The sequence below is a fragment of the Vanacampus margaritifer genome, chromosome 9 (genome assembly GCF_051991255.1).
Source record: "Vanacampus margaritifer isolate UIUO_Vmar chromosome 9, RoL_Vmar_1.0, whole genome shotgun sequence".
In the NCBI taxonomy this organism is placed as follows: domain Eukaryota; kingdom Metazoa; phylum Chordata; class Actinopteri; order Syngnathiformes; family Syngnathidae; genus Vanacampus; species Vanacampus margaritifer.
This window is the reverse complement of record NC_135440.1, coordinates 17,834,162-17,855,018: the sequence shown is the minus strand read 5'-3', so window position 1 is coordinate 17,855,018 and position 20,857 is coordinate 17,834,162. Positions and strand designations below refer to the sequence as shown.

Genomic DNA, 20,857 nt, shown 5'->3' with positions numbered 1-20,857 from the left:
TTTAATAAAATGAAAATCCATTGTTTAACAGTTCAAACATTGTTAATGTAATTATAATTATTCTGTGAAATGTTTGATAAAAATGTGTTTTTCCTAATAAATCAATAATTTGCGCTCTTTTTGTACTTCATATACACTACAATTATAGCTACTTAACAAAATAGTTTTCCATGTATACCTAAAAATGTTTGTTAATATTTTTTTTAATTATTTATAATAAAGCAATTATCCAATTATCTACACATATAATTAATAATAATAATAATGATAATAATACATCGACAAACGTATGGACAAAAAAAAACGGCTAAATTAATGCTACAAATATTTGAGGACTCTTGATAATGTAAATCGGATATTGCTCAGTGGGGTGGATCAAATAAATGGAGTGATCATGTGGCCCGCGTGCCTACACCCGTTCGTCAGTATATTTTACTCAACTGTGTGCTAAATTTAGAAAGTTCAATTAATTTGAATATATAATAAAATGTTGGTATTTATTATTAGTATAAAAATAAAATGTTATGTTGCGTTTTTATATCAAACTGCAGTTGACGGCTGTGCCCCGGAAGTAGTCACAGAAGGCGGAAGTTGACCCCGCGGCTAGTGAGCACCGAAAGCAATGGCGGGGGATTCTTCAACTGAGCTTCTTTTTCTAGACACGTTTAAACACCAAAGCGCCGAGGTAACGAAATGGCTTATTCTATTCTTAACGGAGAGCCGTCTGCCTTGAATACGTGTAGGTTTTGTATTCTGGAGTTTTTGCGTAGCCAAGTTCCTGGGCTAGCATGCTAATGTTAGCATCGTATGCACGGGAAACAGGACAATTAACATATTGATTCAGATTGTTTTACATGATTATTCGTTTTTTAATGTATTTTATTTGCACTTTCTCTTAGTGTGGTATTTGCTTATAGGTAGAGAATGTTCTTTGTAGAATGTTGGCTTTGTTTACTTCCGATCCAAGCTATTCGTGATGGCCTGTTTTTGTTGTGCATGATTGGATGCACTTTTTAACATTTTTCATCACGTTTTTTTGTCTGATCACACGCAGTTTACCAATGTGGATGTGGTGCGCTTCCCCTGTGTGGTGCTGATTACAGAAGTCCGTGTCATTCCTCCTGGAATCAAAGCACATAGCAACTTACCTGACAGCAGAGCATGCGGGTAAGACCTGTGAATAGCCCACGATCACCAACACATTTAGACTAAATTAATAAAATCTCCTTTCTTTATTTGCAACTTGCTCGCTGCTGGCTCCTCTCTTTACATGTGAGCTCCTCTGTTTACATGTTAACTCCTGCAGCCTGAGGTCCTGTCAAGAAGGACAATAGAAGAGCGGGGAGGGACAAATGTTTTTATGGAAAGATAAGACGTTAGCGCATTGACGTCACTGTATTTACGTCTGTCACGAAACAGTCATCTTCATGGTCGAATTATTACTATCACAACAAATGTCCACTTTATGCTTTTGTGGTGTTGCACTGATATCAGTGCCATAACTGTGTTACTGTACTCTACTGTGCCACTGCTTTTTGATGCCCATTTATCTTGTGTTGATGGTATACCAGTCACGTATATTTAGGACACGAGAAAGATACTCATCTATTTCCTCAACTGTGTGTTTGGCTTTCTAGAGAGACATCCCCTCATGCCTTCCAGCTGGAGCTGTTCTTCAATAACGTCCCCAAACCCAACAGCCCAACCTTCAACAGACTTGGCAGGTGAGGATAACATCTTGTTTTGTTTCTCTATCCTTATGTGGCTCTCCTCATTCTTTATCGCCTGTATTTCCTGGATGGATATCCAAAGTGCTTTAAGATGCAAATGTCTGTCTGACCTGTAGAACCAGTCACAGAAGCATTCAAACCCACTTCTCAGAGGCCAGTAGATGTGTGTGTGTGTATGCACGTGTACCCACACATATTCAAGCTCCTTTGTTCCTGTTTTGGCTAACTGGTCTCACGAGAAACACACCATCGCCCTTGTTGTAATTGAGAATGACGTAGCACTGATCAGTGGTCCCTAGATGTGAACTGAATGAGTTCTATTTTTATTCCCATTATGATAACAAGAGGGCTGACAATGAGGTATCATTAGAGTTTGAATGAATCTCAATTACAGTAAAGTGTAGATATAACATGATATACTGTATATGTATGTAGATATGATCTCAGTTATCGATCTTTGCCAGGGATGTCAGAAGAGTATTTTTACCACTTCAGTGTTTTGTGTAGTTTCTTATTGGTGCTGAAAAGTATTGTGAACACCCTGTAATGTTTGTCTTCTACACAAGTTGTTGTATCTGTTGACACTTTTTTTTTCAGTTGGTTAGTTAGTTCTTGATGTTTTTATGGAGGAGACAAGAACAGACCCCTTTGTTTTTATTGGACACCCACCTTTATTATTATCATTGTAAAAGGCTGCCTTACTACTGGGGCTGGGCAATAATGCTATATTAATATGTGCCATGATAGACAGGTATTCAATATCAATAGAAAATACATTGATAAAATACTTGATGGGAAAAAAACGGCAAGAAAGCTCGAGCTGCCAGGCATTCTGTGGGATATCGGCAGAGGCTACAGTATGGCGCTAGATTTGTGCCACGCAGTTACAAACACGTAAGACGAACATAACAAGTATACCTAAAACCAACTGTAATAATGCAACTGTCAAAAAACAATAATAGGAAAAAAACTTTATCCATTTAATAGTTAATTTTTTAAAACTCAATTTGACAAACTAAAAAAATCTATATCTATCGATTGATATGAAAATTATGAAATACTTATATTGCGGTACGGTTTCCAGCCCTACTTACTATTCAGAAAATGTAGTTTGAGCAACACATTTTTCCGAGAATAAACATTTCTGTATTAGTGTGTGGTCCCAATACAGTGTAGCCTACTGAATGGTAGCCTTCATATTATGTCACTTTCAAAATGCATATTATTCATAGGAGTAATCAAGATGAATAGTTCAATGTGAGCCAATATAGTCTATAGCACCACATAATCGTATATGGGCAAAATATTGTATTAATCCCGTCTTGCTTTCTGTCCCCAGTTTGGAATATGACGAGAACAAGTCGATTGTCTTCAGACCCAGTGGCAAGGTGAGCCGAAATAGAATGTGAACACGCTCGGGTTCAAATTTTTTGATAAAATTAATTAGGGTATTTAATGAAAATAAAAAAACTGTAATTCAAAAATTGCGCTAAGTTAGTTGTGAAAGTAAGATGTGATAATCGCTATATAATATGTATATATAATAATCATTGGTCCTTCCACCTTGATGTAAACAATATCCAAGCCAGGGTAGATTGTGTCTTCAAAAAAGTGAAATCAAATCTGTTTAACATATCGTTTGTCCATGAAGATCAACACGGATGGCTTGGTGCTGCGTGGCTGGTACACCAGCCTGACCTTGGCTGTGTACGGGACAGCGGAGCGTTCGCACGGACACGAGCAAGGCTCGCCCCCGCCGCCACCTCCCCCGCCGCCTCAACAGCCGTGCGGGCCCAAAAGACTTGCTAAACAAGGTAGGCATCATTTAAAAGAAAATCCAGGGCGCATCATTTGAGTAGATTATCCCTCACAGTGCTGAATGTTTTACTATTTAGAGTGGGAAAAAGATGACCAATACAACGGCAGTCCACCCAGACCGGCACCCCGAGGGCCTCGCACTCCACCTGGGCCTCCACCCCCTGATGATGACGATGAGGAGCAAGTCCAAGTACCAGGAGCGAGCAGTGAGTAACATCACTTCTTTTCTAAAGCTTACCAGCGGTTTTTAGTAATACACTCTTTCACTTGCAGCCATTTTTAGAATCCCCCTTCGCTCCTGGACTGATTTTGCAACGCCCACAGAATATTGTGTTCTCTTGTTATAAAAACATGGAACCTACCAAAAGAAAGATTAGAGTCTCTTCTTTCATTGGGGAAAAAAGTATATTTGTATCTGTTTCTGTTTTACAGCAATTAGCATAAAAATATAGCTAAGTTTCATCAATATTCACATTCCTAGTGAAAACACTGACAAAAACAGCTTGTTGCAACATGGCCCTTGCTGATCTCTTATACTCTGTAGCCAACTGCTGGCCTTTTTTTTTTTTTTAATAACTTAAATTAAATGTCCTTTTGTTTTGCTAAATGTCATCTTGACTGTGATTTCAACAGTGGGCATAATCAAAGACGAGCCACGCGAGGGCCGCGAGGACTACCTGGTGGCCGTGTCGCCTGAAAGGTCGCTGGCTGCCGACGAAGCATACTCGGACGCCGAGCAAGAGGAGGGTGAGGACGAAGAGGAGGAGCAAGAGGAGGAGGAAGACATGCGGACGGAGGGGAGCGTTCCTGAGGACGAGGAAGAAGAGGACGATGAGGGTGAGGACGAAGAGATGGAGGAAGGTAGGGGAGTTGTTTGGTGGGAGAAGTACCATCTCCAATCTCAAATGGACGCAAAAGCCCTTTGAAGTACAGCATCAACTGTTCGTTCACGAGCTCGTCGCACTTGTGAGGGTGACGTGAACTGGGTCCATTTGGGATTGCGGGAAAAAGACGGATTTGCTGTGGAATGCTGCCTCATCTAAACAGGCTCATGATCAACAAATCATACGCTTTTAAGTAAAGGAGGATCCCGCTAATGCTGTCATTGTCTCCTGCATGTACAACTGAGCCTGCATGTTTGATTTCACAAATTATTTTTCATTTGGCTGGTGATGTAACTATGTAGTCCACTCTATAAAAATCCCTATCTAGCTCTTTTTGTGTCTTAGAAAGTTGAAGTTGAATTTGTCTTTTCTTTTGTCTAGGTGATGACGGCTATGAGCAGATTTCCAGCGACGAGGACGACCTGGATAACGGCACCTTTAAGCTGCCCTCCTTTGACATGGACTACACACCTGAGGACCTTGCATCTGTCCCACCGGTCCAGTTTGACCCCTATGAACGAGAACTCCGACCACTGGTCTACTTCACCCCTCCGTACAAGTCGCTGTTTGACACCCAGCTTGAAAAGCCCAGCGTGGAGGAGCCTAAGGACTCTAGTGGTCCGGAGGAAGTAGCAATTGGAGAGGACACAGATGTAGTTGCGCAGCTGAAAGAACTGCTCGGAAGCATTGGCGAAGACCGGGATGTCCGTTGGGTCACTGCCTTGGAAGAAGCGTCAGGAATTCTCGCCAAGGGCTTGGCGTGCCTCGTTAAACAGGGCGAGCGCGTGGCCATGGATGAGCATGTCAGTCTTTTAGCCCAGTGGGCTCTCCAAGCGTTAAGTATGGAGATTGCCCTCACACAACCAATTGCTCTGAACCTCAGACAACTGAAGGCAGGTGCCAAGCTAGCGTCGTACCTAGCGGAGTGTCCGCAGGGCCTGAAGGCGCTGCTGCATGACGAGGCTCTGGATGTGCTGTTGGATCTCCTCCATAGAGATCATGTCTCCTCCACATTGAAACTGAGTCTACTCAGGGCACTTGATGCTCTGATTAGTTCCCCTGTTGGGGTGGAGGCGTTTCTTGACGTCGGAGAGTCAGAGAAGAGTGGTTATCAGGTTTGTATTCATTTTATCTTTCTGCTGAAATCTTTAAACATGGGCTAGGAGATATGACTTTGGCTTTTTCTTTCAAAAAAGTCAAATCTGTGATCCTGTTTAATGTGTTAGTATAAAATTTATGGCACTGTTTTTTAAGGTCTTTAGACAGACTTTTAATACAATACATATTTAAAAACATATATTGAACAAGAACAATGCCTAATATGATACAAACAGTATTATCATTGTCCCATTCCTTTTAAACAAACAAATCCCGTTTGGCTAACAAACTTGCCATTTCACAATATGCATCAATAATCATGTCCAAAGATGTACATTATAAAATTAATCTGAAGCCGTCGCTTTCTGTAGGTGTATAAAGCAGGATAAAAGAGGATTTTCTTCAGCAAAAACAAGGCTACACTTGAAATACTTTTTGTTTTCACTTTTCTTCTTTCAAATTTAGTGTCAAACATAATGGTGTAATGCCATCTAGTGGCTCAAAAAAATTCCCATGCCGATTCGGAGTGCATATGGTAGGTGCAATTGGTATAGAAATTCAATAATCCTTTCAGAAAATGAGTGAATAAGTTTGGTCTATGGGTGAGTCTTTGTTTTGGTTCAGTATATCATCGATGTTGTTTCTTTCAAGTTTAGTGTTCCATGATGTCCAACAGAGGGCAATAAAAGCCTCTTGGTTTTGCGGGTAACTACTCAGATGTGGAGGGAGGCCAGTGTTCTTGGCAGAGCGCACAAAACAATGTGAAAATGTAGCAACTAGCATCCAAATCGCTAAATTGGCAGCAATGGCTCTGCTTTTGTGCATTAGGTCCTCTCTGTTTGCAGCCATTTTGTTTGTATAATGTCAGCGATTGCCAAGCCCAAATTGAATGTCAATTTTCAGCAACAGGTGCTTTATGTTTCCCAATGTCTAAATCCTCCTTCGCAGCGTTTAGTGCAGCTGTTCCTGCGCGATGAAACGGTGAGGGTCATAACTGCTGGCAATGCCATTCTTCAGAAAAGCCACATGTTTGAGGTGCTGCTTGACCTCCGGCGTACAGCCGCGGCATGGAGCGAGCCGCAGCAGGTACACGCTAACTCTCGCAAACACATATAGATTATTTTAATAATTATTCATTTAATTTGGCATATTTTTTGGTTTAAAATTATGTTTTGATTTGAACCGTGGAGTACACAGGGATGTGATTTTTCCGCTAATTCGCGGAATTACGCTTTTTTTATCTCCCCCCAAAAAGAAAATCCGATTTTTTTTTTTTTTTTTTTTTTTTTATTTATTTATTTTTTTATAGTAGTTCATTGTGTATGCACATGACTCCGACAGATAACATCTTCTGCTATAACAAAGACATTTGTGGTATGCTCTAATATGAGTTACTTTTCATTTGGTCATGATACAATTATTTGGTCATGAAATTTGAACTCTTCAACATTATTTATGTGTTAACTTAGTAATCACATTAGTTAGATATGATGATATTCTCAGTGATAGTTTTTAAAAGCAAAGGCAGTCCAATGTTTTTGAATGTGACTGATTTTGAGTTGACTAAAACTGCCATTTTATATGGGATAGTTCAATATACATTGAAAATTTATGCTGTTGTTTTGTCTATTTCTTTGTCATGTGAGTGCATTGAAAGTACTTAAAAACACGGAAAACCCATGAGCTCCGGGGGGCTTTGCCCCCCTTGTCCCCCCACCAGGGCACTGCCCTAGACCTAGCTGGGTGCCAGCGGCCCCCAGACCCCCGGCTAAATTTTCAGATAATTTCACTTTGGTCAAATCACATCCCTGAGTACATTCAGAATATTTTAAGTCTAAGTTATTTTATTATTTCAATCGTTTTTTTATTGTTGACATGTCATGGATACACACTCATACGGGCTGCATAAAAATATTGAGTCGATGTAATTTAGGGGCTTCATGAGCTCAAAGTCAAGCATAAATTTGTAAAGAACTTTGGAGGCTGTCATCATAGATCCTTATGGGTTAAACATAACGGCCTCATTGACAATAAGTGTCAACGTTTACTTATCAGGAGGAGATGGAGGATGCTGACACCCCTATGGAGGAAGAGCCAGCCCTAGGTTCCTCCGCTGTGAGTGAAGCAGAGCTCGATCGGATGGTGGGTGCTTTGGAAGAGTTGTATCAGCTGCTAGAGACCGCCCCTCACTGCATGGTGCAGCCCCCAGGGAAAGCATTTCCAACTTCAGTGAGAATAACGGGACCACAGGAGAGGGATGATCCATACCCAACACTTTATAGGTATGCACACCTACGTACTTGGTTCCAAAAGTGAATTTTTAAATTTGATTGTGCCCACAAGGTTGACTTTAATCTTCCTCTCCAGGTACTTGCATTCATGCCATTTCTTGGAGAGCACATCAGTGGTGCTTTCTGCAGCGGCGGCGGCCGGACACTTGGGCGTCACCCAAGCCGTGAGAGAGCTGCTTCGCTTCCTGTCGCTCACGCAGTCGGGTCTGCTCTTCCTCCTCGCCCAACCCGCCCCCACCAACTTACTCCTGCGCCTTCTCGCTTCCGTGGCCGAGAACGAAGGCGAGGAGACGGCCTTCGCGGGAGCAGAGGCAGCTCTCACCGGGCCCGGGTTTGGCGAAGAGGGCTTCGGCGTGTGGCTCATGCAGGCCCTGCATGCTCTCCAGGGGGTCTCGGAGCTCATGAACCACGTGACCTCAGGAGGAGACGGAGGAGTGGGTTTGGATGAAGGGGACAATCCGGAGGTCCTGGCTATGCTGCATTCACTCTATCTGATGACGTTCACTGCGACTGGCCGAAGTGCTGTGGCGCACATTTTGAGTTTGGACAACAATTTGTCCTGTTTGGTCACACTGTTGCAGCACTACAGCAAGGAAGGACAAGGGTGAGATCTTCTTCCTGTTGTTCGCATCACCCAACCCTATTTTTTTTTTTAACTCACATCTGTATATAAAAATTGTTTTTTTATTTTTAGTGAGGCCAAGACTCGTAAAGCAGTGACATACAACTATGCATGTATGCTCGTCTTACTGGTGGTGCAAAGCTCAAATGAACTGCGCATGATGGAACAGTATGCTGTTCCACTGCTCACTATAACCAAGGCTGATGACACCAATGCCAAGCTACAGGGTGAATATGACAAAATGTAAAAATTCGCATTGTTTCACGTATAGAGAAATATTTATTGTCGTGATTATGCTGATTTGTGTGCTTCAGAGCTCAGCAAATGGCTGGAGCCTTTGGAAAAACTGCGCTTTGAGATCGGCAGCATCTCACCACTTCTAGACTACGTCAAACAGGTACAGAATCTATCAAAAATAGTTACATTTTATAAGTTACTCGACTTAACATGCAACAAGCGTTGTCCAAGGCACATATTTAACTAAATGATCTCAGCTAATGACAAACCTGAGAGTCATCAGTTACACTGTGTATGTCCTACTGGTATGCAAGATACTGCTGCTGACATGTCTGGACTGCTCAAACATATGCCAGCACTGTTGCATGTTAAAGCCAAGGCTGCATAAAAGTAATAGTGCTGTATATCATTTTTATGTGTTCTGTCTCATGCCTTCAGAATGTGGAAAATGTGTTGACTCCCGAGGGAACTGGATTGGTCACTGCCCTCAGAGTGATCTGCCACATTGCCTGCTCCCTGCCTCCTGTTGGAGGTAAATAATAGAATAAATAATATAATAATAATAAATAACAAAAAAGCTTGTTCAACAAGAATTTTGCTATATTCTTGTACTTCATCTCTCATGTATCATATTTCCTCAAATTGTGGCCTTTCAGAGCACGTTATTAAGACACTGAGGATGTACATGAATTAACAGAAGGCTGAAACAGTTAATTTAATATTTTGAATATTGTCACACTCATCAAATTTCCACACAGGCTGATGTCACTGCAGACTCGCGTTAAAGAATAAATGCTGCGTTAAAGAATTGGCATATAAATCTACGGTATCCGACACAAGCTACTGTAAACAACATAGTTATCTAGTTTAATATAGCTTACCACGCTAGTTAGAATTTATTGAAATGCCCCCCACAAGTGGTCAAGGATGGGCACAACAAATGCATTTTGATATTTTATATGTTGGTTCTGTTGCCAGGTTGTATGTGCCACCACTAGTCTAAAGATGGCATTGTGATTAATATTGCATTTGTGGAATAAGCAAAATCGACCTGTTTTTACTCATCTCAGTGGGCGGCCATTTTGCCACCTGTGGTCAACTAAAAATGACATCACTGTTTCGCAGGGATCGGGAAATGACCAATCACGGCTCAGTTTGTGAATGTCACATGACCAAACTCAGAAAACAGGTGAGCCGTGATTTGTTGCTACCTGAGCCCTGAGCAACCATGATGTCATTTTCAGTCGACAGTAAGGAACAAAATGGCTGCCCCCTGAGCTGGATAAAAACAGGTGGATTTTGCTGCTTAATTCATATTCTACAAACATATTAATCAGAAAGCTGTGTATAGACTAGTAGGGGTGCATAGAATATATTATTGTAAAGAAAATTTGGGGGTTGACGCTTTTAATAATGCAAAATCGATACAATTATTAGGACCCCCAACAATTTTGACTCACTTATAAAATGGTCTCTCTATAGCGTGCTTTGGGGTCCTGACCTACAAGCTGACAATCTTTAGTTGACTTTAATAGACACTCAACCCATTTTTTTTCCTATCTGGCAGTCTCTGCATTTGCCTAAATAAAAGCCCCTGAAATGCAGAAGTTTTATGTAACAAAAAGCTTGCCCACACTTCTCACATTGTCCACCACGTTTCCCCAGGTCAGCAAAGGGACCTGAAATGGAGTCTTGCCTGTGTTCAGCTCTTCTCCGGCGAGGGTCTGGATACATGCGTGCGCATCCTCCAGAAGTTGTGCAGCGTGCTGCTCCAGCCGTGGCGCTTGCACGGAAACATGGGCCCCACGCCGCAGCGCTGCATGATCCTCCACGTCTGCATCAGCACACTGCGGTTGTTGCGCACCATGCTGACGGAGCTGCTTCGCGGAGGCTCCTTCCAGTTCAGGGACACTCGCGTGGCCAACGTCTTGGTCATGCTCCACATGATAGTTTGTTCCATCCCCGCATCGGGGCGACTTGATGGGGAGGAAACAAGAGTGCAGGCTCTTGTTGTTGATGTGCTCCTCACTTTCACGCAAGGTGTCAATGAAGAGGTGTGTGAGGTTTAAGAGATTATTGATTCTTTTAATAGATGATTTGTAAATGAATTTGCTTCTTTCTTTTTTTTTCGCAGGTGACGCATACAGAGGAGACTCTGGCCAGTAACACGTGGTCTTTGATGCTAAAAGAAGTTTTAGTATCATTACTGAAGGCTCCTGAAGGGCTCTTTTCTGGTCTTACACTGTTGTCTGAGCTTCTGCCGCTGCCCCTTCCAATGCAAAGCACTCAGGTACTACAACAAGCCACAATCAACTCTGCTTTTTCCTCCTTTTTTATTTTTACACGCCTGTTGTCGGTTGCTCAGGTGTTGTCGGTGCAAGACGTCGCCGTGGCTTTAAACACGAGGAAGCTGTGGAGTATGCACATACGAGCGCAGTGGAAAGTGTTCTGCGAGGCTTTGCAATGCGTGTGCGCCACCAGCTGCCCTCCGCTCTTGGCCATTCTCAGGAGAGTTTGCCTTCAGCTGGCTGACCTGTCGTCTCCCACCGCGACGCTCATCATGAAGACCTTGCTGGAGTTGCTGTCGGAGGAGTTGCAGCCGTGAGTGAAGTGAGCGAATGCTCAATGACTGTAAATTGAGTTTAAGCAAAAAATAATCCTCCTGCAGGGTGGAGGGGAAAAGTCCGTGCTGGGCCCAAGTTTTGCGTCTGCTTTCTTTGACTGACACGCTGGCGTCACAGAGAACTTGTAAATGTGCCACACTACACCTGCTCTCTGGCTTGGTGTCTGGAGACGAACAACTGGTAGATCTCTTCCCTTTGCTGCTGCCTCTCCTGGTACCTCCTGTCAACCACTCGTTACAACAACAGCAATGCAGCGAACTAATGGGAACAATATTACAGTCACTGTGTGACCAGGTAAGCAAATTCAACGGCGCGTACCACAACTCCCATATCAATTTTGTTTTTTTGTGGAACATATCCTCTGTTATTTTGTTAATAAGGTCACCCTGTGTCGGTTTCATGCTTTTCTTGTAGCACACAAAGGTACCACCAAAGCACAAGATAATAGGAAAGTAGTAATTGTGTCAAAGACATACAGTATGTGAAGTGATCCTAGACTGTTCTAAGGCAGTAGTTCTCCAACTTTTTAGGCCAAATACCACATCACAAAATACAGTGGAGCCTCTGTTTACAAACGACTCAGTTTCACAAATAATTTGGTTTATAGACAATTTAAAAAAAAAAAAACCTTGGATTTAACACTATTTTCAGTAACAGTCATGGTTGCAGAAGGCTCAGAACTTTGTGTTTCAGGTATTTTTGGGTCCACCAGAGGTCGCAAATTCAGGTCCAGAAAGTAAAAATTCTGCCACAGTTTGTCTTTAGCCCCTGATGCTAGCTGGCTAGCTCCCTAAAAGGTAAATAAGCACCATGGGAGCCTAGCTAGGGAGCTAGCTAAAAGGTAAACAAGCACCATGGGAGCTAGCTAGGGAGCTAGCGAGCTAGCACCTGGGGCTAAAGCCAAACTGTGGCAGGGATTTTACTCTCTGGACCTGGATTTGCCACCTCTGGGGGCTACCATGTTCCACAATGCAATGCAAAAGCTGCACTGCATTCTGGGAGGTGGAGGCCATTTAGAGCTAGCAGCAACAACAGTCAACGTAAATATTGTTGTAAGGCTAAGACACTGTATTGTGATTTGTTAACAAACCCATTGTTATCAGAAATTGTTTTCACCTTTTTCACTATTGCACAAAATTACTATTTTAACTGTACAACAATCAAAATAATGTAAACTATAATGTCGTTTGTCCATTTTTGTCATTTTTTACATTTTTATTTTTTGGGATGAAGCTGAATGCACACATCCCAAAAATGTAAAGAATGACAAAAATGGACAAACGACATTATAGTTTACATTATTTTGATTGTTGTACAGTTAAAATAGTAATTTTGCAGTGATGATATACACAAATGCATAAAAGTTAAATAAATATTTACAAAAAGTGACGATATACACAAATGCTTAAAAGTTAAATAAATATTTACAAAAACAGTTCAATTCAAAGTGAAATAGAACTGGACGGTAGCTGCTTGTACTGTACACGGAAAGTACAAAAAAAAATACCATATTGGATTTAAAAAGAAACAGATTCTAGTCTGTTTGACTATACTTTCATGTTTTAAATGTTGTACATTTTAACAATACTTAAAGGTGCCTTTTGATCATAATCTTTAATTTTTTCCCCAGGGTTGGTCCCTATATTATATTTACAAGGAAAAGAATGTAAGTGTAAGACAAAATGTCGTCTTTTCTAGGACATTTCTCTGGTGATATCTCAAGGGGGTGAAAGCTGTGTGTCAGAGGTGGAGCAGCTGGCCAATGCGCTCCCGGGCCGAGAGATGCTGTCATCCATTTGCAACTCCTTGATGGAGGTTTTGGGAAATAGGGACAGCAGCGCACCTCTTCTTCTTACCTGTATCAGGACTCTAACATTCCTCACAGAGCACGAATATGGACTTTACCATCTCAAAGTGTAAATACGACTGCTGATTCATTTTCCCCCTTTTTCACCCCGATAGCACTACTGCCACTTGTCTAAACCTCTGTCAAATATGGATTTTTTTCAGCGCTCTGAAGAAACACAGTACAGGTTTATTCTCATTTCTGAAGAGATTAGTGTTTCCCTTCAACAAGGACTCTGCTGACCTGCTCTCAGCTTTGTTGGACTTCCTCCGACAGATTGTCAACACAGAACCAGTGGTAAGGTTTATACAGTACTCATATAGTGTATATTATCTTTAACTAGCTACTGTCTTATTATTTCCAGACACAAATGACTTGTTCAGGAGTTATTCTGAGTATGTGTATTCTAGTGTCACGAGGGGGGCCACGCATCCGACGAGGAATCATCCTTTGTTCCCCCTCTACGGCTGCTGAGTGTATCTGAGATGAAGGCTCTCCTGCAGTGGGAAAAGTCCGACTCGCATCCTCTAACAACTTTCGAGAAACAAATCAAGGTGCAAATAACGCAGCTCTCATGATAGGGTTCCTACAAAACAAATGTTGATTTGTGTTCAAGCGTGCGTGTTTGTCATTGGCAGAAACTTTGTAAGGAGGATGACTCACTCGAGACCCTGCTCGATAGCGTGACCGTCCTGATGCAAATGCTGGAGACCGCCGCAGATGAGCCTCCTACAGTTGATAACGAGCCCACTCTGCCGGCGCCGGAAACTCTCGCAATTCAATTTAACCACAGGTACAGATGCTGATAATACACAGAAATGGGAATAATGCACTTGCGCTTATTCTACTTACACTTCCCCTCAACCTAAACCTGACTAAACTAATTTGTTTTTCTTCTTTTTTTTCCTGTAGGACTGTTTTCATTCTTTCTGAAGCACTTGATGAGCAGCTTAAGGCTCTTTGGTTCTCTCCTTTCCAAACGGATGATATAGAGACTGAACTTGACATGGTGAGTACTCAATCATTTCTCTACATTTATGTATTTACTACAAATAATTGGTATTTGTACATCTATCTATGCTAGCGAATAGCTATGTACAGTATAGACGCTCCCCTACTTACGAACATCGAGTTACGAACAACGGTACATACGAACATTTCTACGCGTACAGTATGTCGAAAAATGTTCAGAAAGAGATGCTGTAAGTTAGATTTTGTATTGCGCGTAGTGCTTCTTTCCGCCGCTAATACCGCCGCTTGGCGCTGTGAGAGCTCATTGGAGGCTCAGCAACGTGTCGAGGAGGAGGAGGAAGAAACGTCGGTCCCCATGAAGGAGGAAATAACTTTTGAAGCCGATTCCAGCGACGACGAAGAATCTCTCATGATATAAAATCCTCCTCTTCCTCCTCCTCCATCATCTCCTTAAGCATCGAGTACATCTTCCAAAAGTAAGTTAAACTTCATTTTATTTATCTTATTACGTACATGTACATACTGTGTGTGTCTCTCGCTCTCTCTCTCTAACATACGTAGTACAGTACAGTACTGTACGTATTCTCTCCATTTTATTAAAAGTTTTTTTCAGTACAAACCAATGCAGGTTACTTGTACAAGCCTTAAACATACTTATATAAACCTTCAATATACTTATATAGGCTTTAAACATAAATTATAATACAAAATATAGCACTGAAGCAACTTACGAACAAATTCACCTTACCAACGATCGTCCGGAACGTAACTCGTTCGTAAGGTGGGGAGCGTCTGTATAGTGATGAACAACAAAAATTCAATACTCTTCCACTAGATGGCAGAATGTACACTAGACAGGACATGCAACAGAATCATTTTATCTGTCTAAACATAGGAGTTAATATGCCAATGGGACAAGGTTTACCTGATTTGAATGAATGAATGATTGAAAATGACTTAACCAGATTGTGTGTATGCTTGTCATAGGTGAAGGTGGATCTGGTGGGTTTGGCTCAGGAATGTTGTCCAGAACTTGACCTGAAAGCAGAGCTGGAACGCTCCTTCCTATCCGAGCCCTCCTCGCCAGGTCACGCCAAAGCTCAAAAGGGCTTCCGACTGGGGAGGCACAAACACGAGACCTTCATTACATCCAGGTAGCACATATAATCATATCTGCCCTGAACAATCTTGACCGACTGTATGATTGCACGTGTGTTTGCAGTGGTAAATCAGACTACGTGGAACCTGCCAAGAGAGCACACATCATGGCGGCTCCGCGCGGCCGAGGGGGTCGAGGGGGCTTGGGCCTGAACTTCTGCCGACCCCACGACATCTTCCGCCAGCGCAAACAGAACACTTCGCGTCCTCCCAGCATGCACGTGGACGACTTTGTGGCGGCTGAGTTTAAAGACATTACCACCCCAATTGGACTTTTGCCTCCCAAGCGGCCTCTGAAAAGCTCCCCCAAGCTGCCTACCCGAGGACTCTTTACTGGCAACCGGGGAAGGGCCACCTTCCACAATCAGACTCGCTTTTTCACTCCACCGCAGCCGAAAAGTGTACTACTCTCTGGTAAGCGCATACCTCAGGTCCATAATTTGCAATATGTAGATAAATCACTGCTTTCTGCAAGCTATCATTAGGCATCATGTCTTCTTTCAAAATGAAAGTGTTAACTCTAGAGAATACCGTAATTTAAATTTATTTAATTAAAAAAAACTATGTGCAGCCAAACTTGTCCCTGGCAGAAAGATTAATAAACATGGATGGACTATAGGTAGTTTTGCTTGATGCTTGTTGGAGAACTCTAAAGTAATTTACGCACTTTGCAGACCCAGATTCAAATAGCCTATTAGTTGTACGCCTTTGGCTCAAGAATGCTATTAGTCTTTGATTCTAAATATACTTTCTATTTGATGATGTTGCATTAATTCCAATATTCTACTCAAGTAAATATGTGTTACAAGCTATGAAGAAAAACAAAAGTAAAAAATTGTCATTAATCGCGATTAATCATTGAAAATTGTGCTATTAATTTAAAAAAAAAATGTTTAACAGCAATACTTATTAGTATCACTAGCTGTCCAACAGAGGGCGATAAAGGCCTTTTGGTTCCACAGGTAACTACCCTCGCAGGGAGGGAGGCCGAGGTTCATCATGGAGCGCACAAGTCCCCGCCGTCGCTCACAGAGCAACCTACAGTGAACCGCGCGGCGGCCAAAGCAACTTCACGCGAGGACCTCTGCCCTCAAGACAACTTCCTGCAAGTAAGAATTTACACACCGACAGCGGGACCAACTATATGCTACAAGAATTTCTAAACTTTTCCTCCTTCCTAGATGCATATCGCCTGGCTCCACGTGATCGCGCTCCACGGGGCCGAGGCGGCACGGGGCTTTCGTGGCTAAGCGGCGGGGGAGGCGGAGGCGGCAACGTGGGAGGTGGAGGAGGAGGAGGAGGAGGTGGAGGAGGGAGGGGCTCCCAGGTGAGCAAGTTCAGCGGCGGGGGAGGGACCGGAGGCGGGAGGGGCCGACACGTCCGCTCCTTCACCAGGTAAATTCACCTGGGCATTGACTCAAAGCCTGCCAGGGCTTCAAACGGACCAATCAGGTTGTTTTATGTTATCGCCATGGAAAAGTGTCTGTGGAGAGCTTTGTGTTGTTTTGTTATTCTGAGTTGTAACCAGAGAATAAAGTTCATAGTAATTGTGTTCGAACATACAATTTTACTTTTACAACTTTACACACTTTATGTATATAATAATAATGCATCAGTTTTATATGGCAATTGACTTGTCTGACTCTAATCAAGTGAAAACCCAGGCCACAAATTGAATGAGTTTATTCAAGGTAAAAACTACAAACAATTACACTTAAATAAATTTACATACCAATAACTTTTAAACACATCTCATTCGCATTGCCTCTAAAATTAAGGAGACCTTTCTCTGCTCTGTAGTCGAATTGGCCCTATTAATTTATTTTTAACTATCTCGTTGGGCAGTCTTCAGTCCAATCTACTCAGATAACCGTCACCTCACGGCTCTTCTTCTTAATACAGTCCAGAGTCAGACTCCGGGTTCCGCTCTTACGCGCACCTTCACCCGGCTGTGGTGAAGAAGGACAACCGGGTCCGTTTAAATCCTGAGACGAGTGAAGCGATAGACTGGATAGATTGAAAGAAGCCTTCCTCCGCTGTTGCCTCAGCGGCTCGTATGTAGATTCCCACCCAGGTTTCTGCTGCTCTTCCTGAAGCTGGTCTCGGCCCAGCTGGTCAACAGACTTCTGAGTCCTGGCCGGGTGCAGGTCTCTGAGGAGCTCCAGCAGTTCTCTCTTCTCCAGCTCCACCTCTGCCAGCTCTTGTCGGCGTAGACGTTCTGCTCCGAGCAGGGCACGCACATCACAGATTGCGCGGGACAACTGGCCCTGTGTAGAAGAGACAGGAAAAAATTTAATTATCCTCAAGTTCTTACTTTTTCTTTCTAAATACATTATATAACCTCTAAATAACAATGCTGCAAAAGTTGTATATAATATATAATATAAACTATGTAATTGGGCCACATTTGACTTTCAAACTGGACGAATGATCCAGGATATATGTAGATGGGGGGGGGGGGGGCTGTATAATGATATAATATTTATAAAATAGTTTATTATATTTTAATAATAGTATAATTAAGTTTTTTTATGTGTAACTTGGAAGTTTTGTTGCCCATAACTATCATGAATAAATTCAAATGAAATGAATATAATATTTATAGAAAAATTTATTATATTTTAATTATAGTATAATTATTATTTCTTAAATATGTAACATGGAATTTGGAAATGTTGTTGCCCATAACTACCGTGAATAATTTCAAAGGAAATTAATATTTATAAAATAGTTTATATTTTAATAACAGTATAATTATTTTTTAAACGTCTAACTTGTAAATTTTGTTGCCTATAACTATCATAAATTATTTCAGATGAAATTAATATATTTATAAAATAGTTTATATTTTAGTAGTATAATTTTTTTTAAGTCTAAAATTGTGTTGCCTATAACTCATTATTTCAAATGAAATGACTATATTTATAAAATAGTTTATATTTTCAGTTGTTTTTTTTTTTAAGAAATAAATGTCAAACTTGTAAATTGTGTTGCCTTTAACTATTATAAATAATTTCAAATGAAATGAATATAATACATTTATAAAATGGTTTATATTTTAATAGTATAATTACTTGTAAATTTTGTTGACGATAACCATTATAAATTATTTCAAATGAAATTAATATAATATATTTATAAAATAGTTTAGATTTTAATACTATAATTATAATTTTAAAAAAAAGTCTAACTTGTAAATTTTGTTTCCTATAACAATCATAAATTATTTCAAATGAAATGAATGCATATATGTAAAACATTATAAAGCTAAATAGTTAATAACACATTTTAAGTAATTCAATTTAATTGCTAAAAATGGTCATGACCATGGATTATAAAAAAACAAAAAAACAACAACAACCCTACACCCCCCTGTACAAATTTGTGCACATTACCTTCACCTCCTCAACTTCATTCTTCAGTTGCGACTCCTTCTGCACCATATGTCTCCTCTGCGAGTCCAACCGAGACTCCATCTCCCGTCTCACCTCCTCCACCTTGCACACCATCTCAACCCTTCATGTTGCACATTCACCTTTCAATGATGACAGGTGACACGCGGTAGTGCTAATCCTCTCACGGGCTACATACCGCAGCATTTCCACTTCGGAGCGCAGCTCTGCCACACAGTTGTGCTGGGACTGCTCGGTGGAGAGAAGAGTGTGGCCGCAGCCGTTGGGACATTCTCGGCTGCAGAAGTTACATTCTGACAGGTGAGCCTCCAAACCGCGTCTCTCGACTTGTGTGGGACATCCTGTAATGCACATGTCAGTATGGAGTAAATATTTTTTGTACACAATAAGGGCTGGGGAAAATAATTGTAAAACGAATTGCTGATAGGGTAAAACTGTTCAGTAAAAGTAAAGCGCAACGATCACAGGCAGCCAAAAGTAGCCCAATGCAGCATGTAGCAACTCCACTCTGCATGCAAGCACTCACGCTCGCCATACCTACCACAACGGTAACAAACGCGGTCGCCTCCTGTCCGCAATGTGTTGCCGTCATGTTGAGAAAACAAGAGCATGGTTTGTACTCAAAAACTCATTAAAGAATGATGGTAAGTTGACCCCAGCTGCCCCCTGAATAAGCCCCTTAAAAGTAGTTCATATGGTCACCATGGCAACAATGGAGCCACCTGTTGTACTCGCACATCAATTGTGATAGGTGTCAGATAACCTTTACATGGATATCCATTTACGTCATTTTTAGGAATATATCAATAGTGAATGCTTTACCTGAGTTTGAGCATGAGACCAAGGAAAAGTCACACTCCTCTTCATGCGTGTGAAGGCTCTCCAGCGAGCACACCGCCTCACACCCCTGACCGCCATTTACGCAGCGGATCTGCAGACGGTTCAGATCGTTACGCATGTACCTGTCAATACACACACAAAACATAACAAGGTCATATTTCTAACTCTTTTTTTTTTTTTTGTACAAACTGACTGAAAATTCTAGGGCCTGTGAAATGATTCACCCCCTTTTCTCTAAGTGCAGCCAACTGACTCCAGAAGTTGAAAATCCCGTATAAATGCACAAATAACCTGTAGAGTGGCTTGAGGCTGCCCACGTCCAGCGGTTGCCTGTCCTCGGGACACGTGTGGTGATGGAGCAGCCAGCTACTGATGCAAGCGCTGCAAAAGGCGTGCTCGCAGGGCGCCTGGAGGGGGCGGCGCAACACATCGCGACACACGCAGCAAAGCAGGCCCTCGTTCACGTAGCCCACAAACCTCTCCAGCTCGTAACCCATCCTGAAAAAAAGCATTAAAAATGTGATGTGTTGTGGTTTCAATTTCTGCCCAGGGCCCCATAAAGATTTGGCCCATCGCTGACTACATGCTATTTATAGCCGTGCTCACCTGATCTTCCAACTCTTCTTCTTTCTGTTGCTGTTATGACCTCCTCCGATGACTCTTATCCTCGAGATATGCTCTTCCCAGCTTTTTTCCTTGTTGCTCCATCAAGCCAAGGGTCTCCTTTCTCCTAAATCCCGCCCCTGCCTCTGGGAGTGCATCTCCATGGAGAGGTATCCCTGCCAACAAAGGGTTTGAGGACACAGGAAGGCAGCTGTTAAACGACAGTCGGACCACAACAGAGCTACAAATGAGACAGAATAAAAGTCCGCACTCACATGCTGATGTATGGCAGTTACGTCCTTCCTCACCAGATGAGTTGTTTAACGGTGTTGCAGTCAGAGATTACCGCTGCTGTTCCCTGTAGGCTTCTCTCTATCTCTGGATGTGGGATTAACTTGGATTAAACTCTCTCCTTCCTTGATTGGATTACAGACTGCACAACATCAGATGACGTCAAAAATCAACAAGCCATAACAAATGCAGTCATCCTTTCCATTTATTATGGGTTAACGTGTTTTGTTCGACATATTTAGCATCAAATGTGATGTGCTAACCACATATAACCACGCTGCTATCTTGAAGAGAAACTGAATGAAATGTGTTAGGGTATACTGTATATATAATTAATCAAGTATAGCCAGCAAGGGCATGTACAGAATAGTAACTGTAGTTAATTTCCAATCTACCAAATATAACATTTTTAACAATATGCTATAACTTC

General features: G+C 41.8%; 2 protein-coding genes across 4 annotated transcripts; one reads left to right on the top strand and one right to left on the bottom strand.

Annotated features, from left to right (window-relative positions):
- The first annotated feature begins 555 nt into the window (after positions 1 to 555).
- On the top strand, positions 556 to 16,832 carry virma (vir like m6A methyltransferase associated). Of its 3 annotated transcripts, none has more exons than XM_077574939.1 (27): positions 556 to 685; positions 1,055 to 1,167; positions 1,638 to 1,724; positions 3,070 to 3,118; positions 3,382 to 3,544; positions 3,626 to 3,754; positions 4,182 to 4,385; positions 4,814 to 5,547; positions 6,479 to 6,616; positions 7,586 to 7,812; positions 7,898 to 8,425; positions 8,516 to 8,670; positions 8,758 to 8,840; positions 9,119 to 9,212; positions 10,346 to 10,734; positions 10,815 to 10,970; positions 11,046 to 11,281; positions 11,349 to 11,598; positions 13,003 to 13,220; positions 13,315 to 13,447; positions 13,561 to 13,704; positions 13,789 to 13,943; positions 14,063 to 14,159; positions 15,110 to 15,279; positions 15,345 to 15,694; positions 16,243 to 16,389; positions 16,462 to 16,832. In XM_077574939.1, the coding sequence occupies exons 1-27, from the start codon at positions 623 to 625 to the stop codon at positions 16,677 to 16,679; spliced, it is 5,430 nt and encodes a 1,809-aa protein (XP_077431065.1). In that variant the 5' UTR covers positions 556 to 622; the 3' UTR covers positions 16,680 to 16,832. The 3 variants fall into 3 exon arrangements, with proteins under 3 accessions (XP_077431065.1, XP_077431064.1, XP_077431062.1); XM_077574938.1 differs by having other exon boundaries at positions 4,182 to 4,409; positions 15,110 to 15,276; XM_077574936.1 differs by having other exon boundaries at positions 4,182 to 4,409.
- Positions 16,833 to 16,948: 116 nt separating this feature from the next.
- Positions 16,949 to 20,546, bottom strand: rnf41l (ring finger protein 41, like). The gene is made up of 7 exons (XM_077574942.1): positions 20,412 to 20,546; positions 20,140 to 20,312; positions 19,825 to 20,031; positions 19,516 to 19,655; positions 18,872 to 19,034; positions 18,676 to 18,796; positions 16,949 to 17,547 (listed from the first exon to the last, which is right to left on the bottom strand). The coding sequence occupies exons 3-7, from the start codon at positions 20,028 to 20,030 to the stop codon at positions 17,143 to 17,145; spliced, it is 1,035 nt and encodes a 344-aa protein (XP_077431068.1). The 5' UTR covers position 20,031; positions 20,140 to 20,312; positions 20,412 to 20,546; the 3' UTR covers positions 16,949 to 17,142.
- Between the last annotated feature and the right edge of the window lie 311 nt (positions 20,547 to 20,857).